Source organism: Lissotriton helveticus, chromosome 6 (genome assembly GCF_964261635.1).
Source record: "Lissotriton helveticus chromosome 6, aLisHel1.1, whole genome shotgun sequence".
NCBI classification, from domain to species: Eukaryota; Metazoa; Chordata; class Amphibia; order Caudata; family Salamandridae; genus Lissotriton; species Lissotriton helveticus.
The window spans coordinates 348,474,296-348,485,413 of record NC_136067.1 but is presented as its reverse complement, the minus strand read 5'-3'; the positions used below and the strand labels follow the sequence as shown (position 1 = coordinate 348,485,413).

At 47.3% G+C, this 11,118-nt stretch overlaps 1 protein-coding gene across 1 annotated transcript; it reads right to left on the bottom strand.

Annotated features, from left to right (window-relative positions):
* Positions 1–2,924: 2,924 nt before the first annotated feature.
* Positions 2,925–3,469, bottom strand: LOC144761357 (protein lifeguard 3-like). Its single transcript, XM_078646777.1, has one exon. The coding sequence runs from the start codon at positions 3,408–3,410 to the stop codon at positions 2,925–2,927; it is 486 nt and encodes a 161-aa protein (XP_078502903.1). The 5' UTR covers positions 3,411–3,469.
* Positions 3,470–11,118: the final 7,649 nt, after the last annotated feature.

The window sequence follows — 11,118 nt, the reverse complement described above, 5'->3', positions numbered from 1 at the left end:
AGCACGGGGATATCTCGAATGGCGCTTGCGCCTTTAGAGATAGTTGGGGGGTTCCCTGAGGGGGAGGAGAGAGGGCACACAGGGTGTTGGGAGCATTTGGGAAAAAATACCCCAAAAAAGTAGGGTCCTCAACCTGTCAGGCTATGTATATATATTGGTTTAATCTGTCTTTGATTTATAATGAGAGGGGCGTACTATTCATAATAATAAATGATTAAAGACTTAGTAAATCTCATCTCATGGAATGTGAATGGGGTGAGATCCAGGAAAAAATTGGCTCGTATTATGGAGTTTCTCAAAAAATCTGAGGCTAATATAATATTATTGCAGGAAACTCACTTGGAAAAGAAGGAGTGTTTAAATATGCTTACAAAATGGTCCTGGGTTCAAGACAGTGTTAGTTTAAAACAGAGAGGTAGCACAAGGGGAGTCACCATTAATATAAGAACTAATTGTAGTATTAAACTAGAAGTTCATTCAACGGACTCATCCGGGAAATGGATAATCACTAAAGTTAAAATCCAGAAAAGGCCTATGGTATGTGTGAGTTATTATGGCCCAAACCAGGGTAGTCCAGATTCTCTGATTCAACTCGAAGCTGACCTCCTGTCAGTTAATGTCCCAGTAGTTATCGGAGGGGATTTTAACTTAGTTCAATGCCCATAGTTAGATAGGACTTCGAGATCAATCTATAAGACCCCTTTAAACTCCATGAATGGCCAAAAATTTTTGAAACATGAATTAAATTTGTTTGATGTTTGGAGAGTAAAAAAAGGTAACGACAAGGGATATACATTTTATAGCAAAAAATACGGTCACCATTCCCGCATAGACTATTTTTTGATAGATCAGGGTTTATATGGAGAAGTTGATAGAGTGGACCATCTGCCTGCTATCCTTTCCGATCATTCTGCTTTCTTATTATCCATTAGATTACAAGGAAAGAGAGGAGTTATAAGATGGACCTTAGATAGGACGATTTTACTCGACGAAGTGGTTCGATTAAAGTTACATCAGGAAACATTGTTATTTTTTCAGGTCAACAGAGGTTCAGCGAAGTTACAGGTCATTTGGGATGCCTTTAAGGCATTTTTAAGGGCAGAGATTACATCTATTATGATCGGGAAGAATCGTACTCACAGAAGGAGAGAGAAGGCCCTTCTTCAAAATATTCAGACTAAAGAGCACGAATTACAAAGTGCCTCTTTAGTTTCTTATTTTAGGGATCCACTCCTTACTAAGGAGTTAGAGAATTTCCAGGCAGAATATAAGAGCTTTTTAGATAATATTTTAATAAATAGATGGAAGGTTAGTAAGCTAAACTTCTCATACGGGGAAAAGAGTGGTAGGCTCTTAGCTTGGAATGTTAAAACAGATAGAGCCCGAAAACAAATTAGTAGCTTGAGGGAGAGTGCCACGGGTCAGATGTTATTTACTGATGTTGAAATTGGGGCAGAAGTATGGAGATATATGGCCAAGTTATACAACAACGTGATTGACCCTGAGGAAGGAAAAATCCAGGAGTTTCTAGATAGTGTGGAACTTCCATCTCTTACCGATGACCAGATTTCCCCTTTAGCTTCTCTAATAACGGAGGAGGAAATTCGTGTACAGTTGAGAAGGATGGCAAGGGAAAAGGCTGCGGGCCCAGATGGGCTTTCTATAGAGTTATATTTATTTATTTAAAGAGTTTTATATAGCGCTGGCTAGACCCGAAGGTATCAGAGCGTTTTACATGAGGATAAACAATATAACAGAAAATCAACGATGTAACAGAAAAAGTTCTACAATTACACAATAAATCCCCCAAAAAATAGGCAATACAATTAGGAGAGGAGAGAAAGGAGAGAGAAAAGTAGTGGAGTGGGCAGGGGAGGTGAGAAAGGGAGGATAAGGGAAGAGACAACAAGGAGAGACAAAATGAAATCTGTCTAAAGGCCGACTGGGTAGGTGACGACCTAGGAAGGAATCCACGGCCCATCTCCCCTATAGCTAAACCAGGTAGCTCCATCGGGTATCAGACAAAATAGTTCAGTCTCAGTACATTGAGAGAGGAGAGAAGGAGAGATATAAATAGAGGGAGGAAGGGGGAAGAGATGACAGGAGAGACGAAAGTAAGTCTGGCTAAAGACCGACTGGGTAGGTGACGTCCAAGGAGGGAATCCCCGACCTGTCTCCCCTATAGCAAAACCAGGTAGCTCCATCGGGCATCAGACAAAATAGCTAGCTCTCAAATGGTGTGGGAAATTCACAGGTAAACAGGGTGGGGACTAGGGCATGGACAGGTGAGGGCAAAGGTTAGTAGCAGGAAGAGGAGAGGAGTAGAGTGGGGAGGGGTAGGGGGTAGGTAGTTCGATAAAAGTTCCCATGGATCTGCTGCGAGGCATTCAAAAAGCAGGTCAGTTTCTTCACAGGTGCCATCTTGAGGTTAAGAATTACACCAGAAGTCTTGTGTTGCTATGACCGGTAGGAAGGGCGGCCACAGTGTCAGAGGCTCCCGACCATTCGATGTCCGGGGACAAGAAAAATCCAAATAATGTCCGGGGACAAGTTAAATTTTTGTGGGGCGTCAGTGGTCCAGCTTCGTCGATAGTCTTCAGCAGGCGAGAGGAATGGGGGGACTCAGCAGGCCTGAAGTGACCTCAGGGTAGATCCAGTTGAGTGGATCTCAGGGGCCCTGTCAGTGGGGCTCTGGTGTACGGTGGTTTTGATGTGTCGATCCCTCATTTCTTTGTCTGCATAGAGTCGCGACAATCTGCAAGAAGCCTTTGACCACAAAGAAATGGTCTTCCAAAGACATGTTGTTCCTACTTCATGTTTTTCTAAAGAAGTTGGTAGGTCTGCTAAAATCAGCACCTAACCCACCAAGCCGCTGTCCACTTTTACAAATCAATCACATTATGTCCATCTGCTTGGGTTCCCCACTAGGACACATAGTAGACGGCAGGGTTTGCTCTCACAAACGTCCCCACTGGTTCCACAAAGGTGAAAACTGCAACTATGGCCACCGTCACCAGCAACTGGACACTTATAATCATGTACACCTTTCGGATAAAAGTGTGCCGAACAGACAGACTGTCCCAGGAGCCAAACTCGACATTTCCGTCCGTGGGGCCAAAACCATCTCCATCACCTGTATTGAGAGGCATCCGTGGCATGATGGGCATGGGCATTGGTGGTGGCTGGTTCCGGCGTCCGTCTGGGCCTGGTTGGCTGCTTGGTTTCGGGTATCCTCCAGCCTGTGGGTAGTACCCTCCAGGCTGTGCGTATGGATCAGGCGGCACAAATCCTCCAGGAGGGACGTAGCCCCCAGGGACCCCGTAACCGCTCGCAACTCCATACCCTGTGGGTTGGGTAGGGTGGAGCGGGTCCTTGTCACTGTATGGCGGTGGAGCAGTGGGATGCCACATGATGGGTTAGCGAGTTCCTGTTCTTCACAGGACGCCTTCTTCAGGAGCTGCGCTCCAGCCCTCCTGTCTCCAGGACAATTTAATATCAATATTTAAAGAACTCTTCAATAGCATACTCTCTGTCTCCGGGACAATTTAATATCAATATTTAAAGAACTCTTCGATAGCATACTGAGGGATGGGCACGACCGCCCGGCATCATTGGATGAAGCAACAATAGTTTTTGTTTTAAAACCAAATAAGGACCCCCTCGTAGCTGAATCATACAGGCCTATAACTTTGTTGAATACAGATCATAAGGTGTTCATGGGGATAATGGCGTCCAGGGTTGCTAAAACTATAAATAATATTATTCATATCGATCAAAGGGAATTCGTTCCTGGAAGACACCTTAATGACCTTACTGCCATTATGTTGGGAGTAATGGATCTGGCTGAATCTTATAAACTTCCGGTAACTATAGTGGCAATAGATGCTGCCAAAGCATTTGATCAAGTACACTGGCCTTATTTATGGGCATCCTTGGAAAAGTTTGGTTTCCCGAAGAATTTTATTAAGTCTCTCCAGGTAATCTATAGAGCTCCTACAGCTGCAGTATTCGTTAACGGGCAACTAACTGATACGTTTTAGATTATGCGAGGGACAAGGCAGGGATACCTGATGTCTCCGTTGCTTTTCTATATTTATATTGAACCATTTGCAGCATCAATTAGATAAGATCTTACTATAATCCTGTTTAAATACAACAGTTTTGAGGCCAAATTAGCATTATATGCAGATGACTTAATTTTATATACAATAAATTCTGTACATTCTATCTCCAAGCTCCTGGTTAGAGCAGAGACTTTTGGATATATCTCTGGTTATAGTGTGAACAGGGATAAAAATATGTAATGGAGTGGAATCAAACATCTGTGACCCGGAGGCCAAATCCCAGATGCGATATATAGGTATAAAAAAACTCAAAAATTAGCAGATGTGCCTATTGTAAACTTGAAGAAGACTAGTAATGAGGTTGGAAAATTAATGAATAGATGGGCAAACCTTCCTTTGAATATATATGGGCGGGTTAACTTGATTAAAATGATCATCCTTCTAAAGATAACTTTTATTTTTAATAACATACCCCTTCCATTCAAAAAGAATGAACTTGTTAAGATGCAGGGTAAGATCAGTAGTTTTATATGGGCATCAAAGGGAGCTCGTATTCATGGAAAAGTCTTAGAAGGGGATTGGAGAAGGGGGGCCTGGCATTACCGGATTTATGGGTCTATTTTCATGTGTTTCATTTAAAAGAAAAATCAGGATGCCTGTTAAGGAAACCTGATGATTCAGTATTAGGTTCAATTTATGCTGCAATGTTGAGTGGACTTGGATATGACCAAGGTCAATTTTTGTTTAAGTTTGGGGATCCAACAGTTGTTAAAAAGGTTCGACTTAAGATTTTGTTGCAGGCAGTGAAACATTTTTTTTTCTACGGGATAAGATGGGAGTAACATATTATTCTGATTCTTCTCAGATTTGGGGTTCACCAGGTATGCCAGAATTTATGGATGATGTCCTTAGTTTGCCATTGAAGCAGGCCGGGTTCCTCTGTTGGGGAGACTTGAAATCATGTGGGGGCTTGATGACATGGGAATCTTTGTCACTACGTACCCAAGGAGAATTAACCTGATTAAAATATTACCAACTTTCTGCCTGGTGGGCCAGACAGCAGTGGCCAGCCCAGAATATCAGGATGATGAGTGGTCAATTCAAGCCATGAAGACCGAGAAAATGAATAAGGAGGTTGCCTGCTGGTATCGAATGTTAATTCAAGCAGAGGATAATCTTGCCAATGATATTCAACAGTTATGGCAAAATGATTTAGAAAACAAACATTGATTTGCATATAGCCTGGCAAGCCTCCTTTACATTGCTACGGGGGATAGTCAAACCAGCTTATTTTTGGCGTAATCACTTGTTCACCCATAATCAGGTTTATTGGAGCCCTGCGAAGTTAACAAACTTTTCGGAACTCAACATGTATGTTTAAGATGTAAGCATCCCCCAGCGAATGATTACCATATGTTTTTAACCTGTCCAGGGTTTGTTACATTTTGGGCGGATGTACTTGAATTTTTGAAGGATGTTACAGAAATCCAGCTAGATATTATCCCGTTGCTTATTTTTTATGGTTTATGTCACGATAATGTATTGTCATTTGATAAGAGGGCCATAAGATTAATTTTTTATGTTATCCTATTGGGAAGTCGAGAAATATGTAAAGCTTGGAAATCGGCTGTTCCACCCCTTTTCTCTGAGTGTAAACAAAACATCATACGAACCAGCAAATCAGATGTCGCATGTGATCCCAAAAGTCAGGACAAAGTTTAGGCTTTGTTGGTGGACTGGTGTCAGAGAGCGGGGTCCAATGATTAAGTCAATTGTAGTTGTTGGTCCTGTTCCCTCTCACTCATGAGTTATGAGGGGTAGGAATGGAAGCAGCTATTTCTTGTCTGGAAAGACTCTATTTCCACCGGCCCTCAGTTTTGGAAATTGAGTATAGCCTATAACTTAATTGATAGGATGAGGACCTTCAAAAAAAAAAAGTAACGTTGGATTTTAAGTCATAATTCTGAAAGTCTCTCTTTAAGAAAGTTGATCTTTTATTTTCTTATCCTAACCATTGGGTGCTGCAGCCCAGATCCTGTGTCACATTACTAGGTGTAGCTGGCAGTTGGTCTTTTTGTATTACTCTCATGGAGTGAGACAAAGTGGGAGTTGACTTTTTCAGGATGGGCCATTTCTGTCAGGATGGGGGAGGGGGGAACTGTCCCCTACCACATTGGCACATCACAAAGACTCTAACTCAGCACACTCACAAAGGGTTTCACTCTGGTATTGTGTGCCCCCATATAAGCTGGGCCAGGGCAGAGAGGCAGGACATTTCTTACACCTCAGTACAGGGAGGACTCTAGAAGCTTCTCCCACTTCAAAGTGGGCATCAGGTATAAATAGTGGACCCTCAGGTCCAACTCTTCAGATCACCTCTGTACATCTGAAGAGCTGGCCAGTTCTGACGGGCATGAGAACAGGCTAGCTGTGAAGTCTGCATTGCTGTCCAACTCTGCTTTGTTAACCTAGGACTGCTTTGTTGCCCACGGCCTGCTGCTGCACCAAAGCTCTTCTGTGAGCTGCCCAGCTGAATTCAGCCTTCCTGTGTGGACCCAGAACTCCAGGAAACCTCGTGAACCTGCTAGTCAGGACACACACTAAGATACCGGGCTGCCATGTAAGACAGAATCATACATTGTACGGAGTGTTAATGCTGAAGGCAAATGCAACCAGGTTTTCAAAGAGAAGCTGCTGATAATCAAAATTTGCAAAATAACACTGCTAACAGAAGCGCTGCAAGGTGGAGATCAATAAGGTGTCAGTAAGTGCAAATTGACATTTAGAAAAGAAGAAATATTTAACTTAACAAACTCATTACAGAGAGGCATCGTACCACTGCATTTGGTGAAGTGGCTAAAGGAGAATTGCCAAGGGTTGTGCTTACAGAGCCATACATACCTAAGGTGGCATGCCACTGAAGCTGTTAAGTGGGGTTCAGAAGGATGCTGTAAACCATAGATGAGTATGAGCCGAACAAGGTCCTCTAAATAGTGAAAGGTTATGTTTCCGATGGAGACCAAGAAGAAAGTCACATTTGCAGTTATCATTAAAGGTGATTCAGAGGCCATTACGTTGCAATACCTCACAGATGGTTTGCCTAAGTAAACCCACAGTGATCCACAAGCAGTGTCATTAAGTTCCACACTGATCTACAATGCTGCTGCATTCCTGAAACCACCATCACCTTTCGATACCAGCATAAATCAAAATATTTGCAATAGATGGATTGTTTGGATAGAGGCATTTGAAGATTCAATTGATGCACTTGAAGAGACTGATGACAAATAGATTATCAAAACCTCAAAAATCATTCTGGTTGGCCAAAATGATTGCCATCCGACTAACCCCACATCTCGAGACTCTGATTCATCCAGACCAATCCAGGTTTATGCCCAATAGGAACACTGTACTTAACCTGCGGCGGGTGCACGCAGTAATAGCACTCATGTCAATCAATCAATTAATCATAACACGTGTATAGCGCACTACTCACCCTTAAGGGTCTCAAGGCGCTTGGGGGAGGTGGTCCGTTACTGCTCGAACAGCCAGGTCTTGAGTTGTCTCCTGAAGGCGAGATGGTCCTGGGTCAGCCGAAGGTGGACGGGGAGGGAGTTCTATGTCTTGGCCGCCAGGTAGGAGAAGGATCTGCCTCCGGCGGTGGCTCTTCGGCGCGTGGCACGGCGGCGAGGGCGAGGCTAGTAGATCGTAGCTGGCGGGTGGGCGTGTAGAATATCAGGCGGTCGTTGGAGTACTTGGGGCCCAGGTCGTGGAGAGACTTGTGTGCGTGGGTGAGGAGCCTGAACGTGATCCTCTTGTTGACGGGGAGCCAGTGCAGGTTCCTCAGGTGGCCGGTGATGTGGCTGCGTCGGGGGATGTCCAGGATGAGTCGGGCGGAGGCGTTCTGGATGCGTTGGAGTCTTTTCTGTAGCTTGGCTGTTGTTCCGACGTAGAGGGTGTTTCCGTAGTCCAGTCGGCTGGTGACGAGTGCCTGGGTGACCATCTTCCTGGTTGCGGTCGGGATCCATCGGAAGATCTTGCGGAGCATGCGGAGGGTGTGAAAGCATGATGAGGAGACGGCGTTGACTTGTCTGGACATCGAGAGGGAGGAGTCCAGGATGAAGCCCAGGTTGCATGCGTAGTCTGTTGGCTTGGGTGCGCTGCCCAGGGCGGGGGGCCACCAGCAGTCGTCCCAGGCGGAGGGCGATGGTCCCAGGATGAGGACTTCCGTCTTGTCCGAGTTCAGTTTCAGGCGGCTGTTCTTCATCCACTCGGCGACGTCTTTCATCCCTTCGTGAAGGCTGGTTCTGGCGGTGATGGGGTCTCTGGTGAGGGAGAGGATCAGCTGGGTGTCGTCGGCGTAGGTGATGATGTTGAGGTTGTGTTGGCGTGCGATGGTTGCAAGAGGTCTCATGTAGACGTTGAAGAGGGTGGGGCTGAGTGATGATCCTTGCGGGACGCTGCAGATGACTTCGGTGGCCTCGGATCGAAACAGGGGGAGGCGGACTCTCTGTGTTCTTCCGGCGAGGAATGAGATGATCCACTCCAGTGCCTTCTCTTGGATGCCGATGTTGTTGAGACGTTGAACTAGGGTGCGGTGGCAGACAGTGTCGAACGCTGAAGAGAGGTCCAGGAGGATGAGTGCCGCTGTTTCCCCGTTGTCGAGCAGGGCACGGATGTCGTCGGTGGCTGTGATGAGGGCGGTCTCGGTGCTGTGGTTGGCTCTGAAACCGGACTGTGAGGGGTCGAGGGATCCGTTCGTCTCGAGGAAGGCGGCAAGCTGTCTGTTGACGATCTTCTCGATGACTTTGGCAGGAAAAGGGAGGAGCGAGATGGGGCAGAGTTATTGAGGTCGGTGGGGTCCGCTGTTGGTTTCTTCAGTAGGGCGCTCAGCTCGGCATGCTTCCAGCTCTCCGGGAAGGTGGTGGTGTTGAAGGAGGTGTTGATGATGTTCCGGAGTTGGGGTGCGATGGTAGAGTCGGCCTTGTTGAAGACGTGGTGGGGGCAGGGGTCGGTTGGAGATCCGGAGTGGATGGTGTTCATTGTGCGGGCTGTGTCTTCGGTGGTCACCGTGGTCCAGGTGCGGAGGGTGGCGGTGGGGGGGCGTTGGTTCTACGGTTGGGTGCGTGGATGGTGCGCCGAAGCTGTTGTGGATGTCGGCGATCTTGCGGTGGAAGAACGAGGCGAGAGAGTCGCAGAGATCCTGTGAAGGAGTGATGTCGTTGTTGCCGGTGCTGGGGTTGGAGAACTCCTTGACGATGCTGAAGAGTTCCTTGCTGTCATGGACGTTGTTGTCCAGTCGTTCCTTCAGTGATTTCTTCTTGGTGGTGCGGATAAGCTGGTGGTGCTTGCGGGTGGCGTGTTTGAGGGCGGTCATGTTGTCAGTGGTCCGGTCGAGGAGCCAGGCTTTCTCGAGGGTGCGGCAGGTCTTCTTGGAGTCCTTGAGTTCGTCGGTGAACCAGGAGGCCTTCTTGCTTCTGGTTTTGCTGGGAGGGTTCTTCAGAGGTGCGAGGTTGTCGGCGCAAGCGGTCAACCACTGCGTGAAGTTGCGGGCTGCTTCGTTGGGGTCTGTTGTGCTGGCGGGTGGGTTCTGGCTGAGGGAGGTGGTGAGCTGGTCGGTGGTGATCTTGCTCCAGCTCCTGTGAGGAACCTGTTGCGGGTGGTGGTGGGTCGTGGTTCTTCTGAAGCTGAAGTGGACGCAGCTGTGGTCAGTCCAATGGAGTCCGGTGGAGGGGCTGAAGGTGATGTGCTTGCCTTCAGGAGCCTGCAGTCATCCATTCTCTAGATGATGGAATGGCATTTGACATGGTGGAGTGGCCCTATTTGTTTGCGGTCCTCAGGCATCTAGGATTTGGTCCCAAATTGTGTGCATGGGTGAAATTGCTATACTCACATCCCCTGGCACACGTGGTGGCCAATGGCCATATTTCTAGGGACTTCTTGTTGAGTCGAGGCACGCGCCAGGGCTGCCCGTTGTCTCCTTTGCTCTTTGCGCTGGCACTGGAGCCATTGGCAGCCTGGATTCGATGGGATTCCATGATTGGGGGACTAAACTGGACTGCAAAATGGGAGGACCGCATCTCCCTAGACGGTCTATCATAGTACTCTTGAATATTTGCAAAATTTTTGGTCGGGCATCCGGATATAACATCAATTGGTCCAAATCTGTTTAATTCGTTCTTAACCCCTTCCCTGCTGATGATGAGCTGGACTCGTCATGGCACATAGTGGACGTGTGCTGATTATGAGTCCAGCTCGTCATGGGCCCCACCCTCGGGGGAAGCGCTGGTGCTCCCCCGCATGTGTGTGTGATTTCGCCCCCACAAAGGGGGATGGCAGCGGAAGAGCTTCCAATGCCACCCCCGTCCCCCCATGGGAATCCCATGACGTCAGCGCACGCTAACATCATCAGGGAGTCCCTGACGCTCGGTAAGCCATTTGCTTCCTGAGAGTTGTGGAAACAGGTAGGTGTCTTTGGTCCTGGGGGCGTTTTGGGGCCGCAAGGAGACATCAGGGGAGAGGAAAGAGATTTTCCTCTCCCCTTATGTCTCTTTGCAGGGCATTTCTGCCTCACGATCACGCACAGCGTCGCGATCGTGCGGCGGAAATAACCCCACTAGCACTAGGGATTTAATTTTAGTATGTAGGAAGCGACCCCTTGGGCAAGGGTTGCTTCCATGTGGGGGCCATATTGTAATTAGATTTTCTGCCCCCCCTCGGGGCAAACCGGGCCATTTTTTCAGCCGTTTTGCTCCCAGGGGGGGGGGGCAGACAATCGCCACTAGCACCAGGGATTTCATTTTAGAACCTTAGGAAGTGACCCCATGGCCAGGTGGGGGCCAAATTTAGATTTTGATTTTCTTTCCCCTCCCCGGTGCAAATTGGCCCGTTTTTTCGGCCGTTTGCCCCCAGGTGGGGCAGAAGATACCACTAGGCACCAGGGATTGTTATGGGGGCATTTTTTTTTGCAATGGAAGCGACCCCTTGGGCAAGGGTCGCTTTCTAGAAGAGGCTATTTTCAGGAATGTTTTTTCAGCTGTTTTTCCCCCAGTGG

Coding starts and splice junctions, on each gene's coding strand:
- LOC144761357 (XM_078646777.1), bottom strand. CDS start 3,410: ATGTGGCATCCCACTGCTCCACCGCCATACAGTGACAAGGACCCGCTC.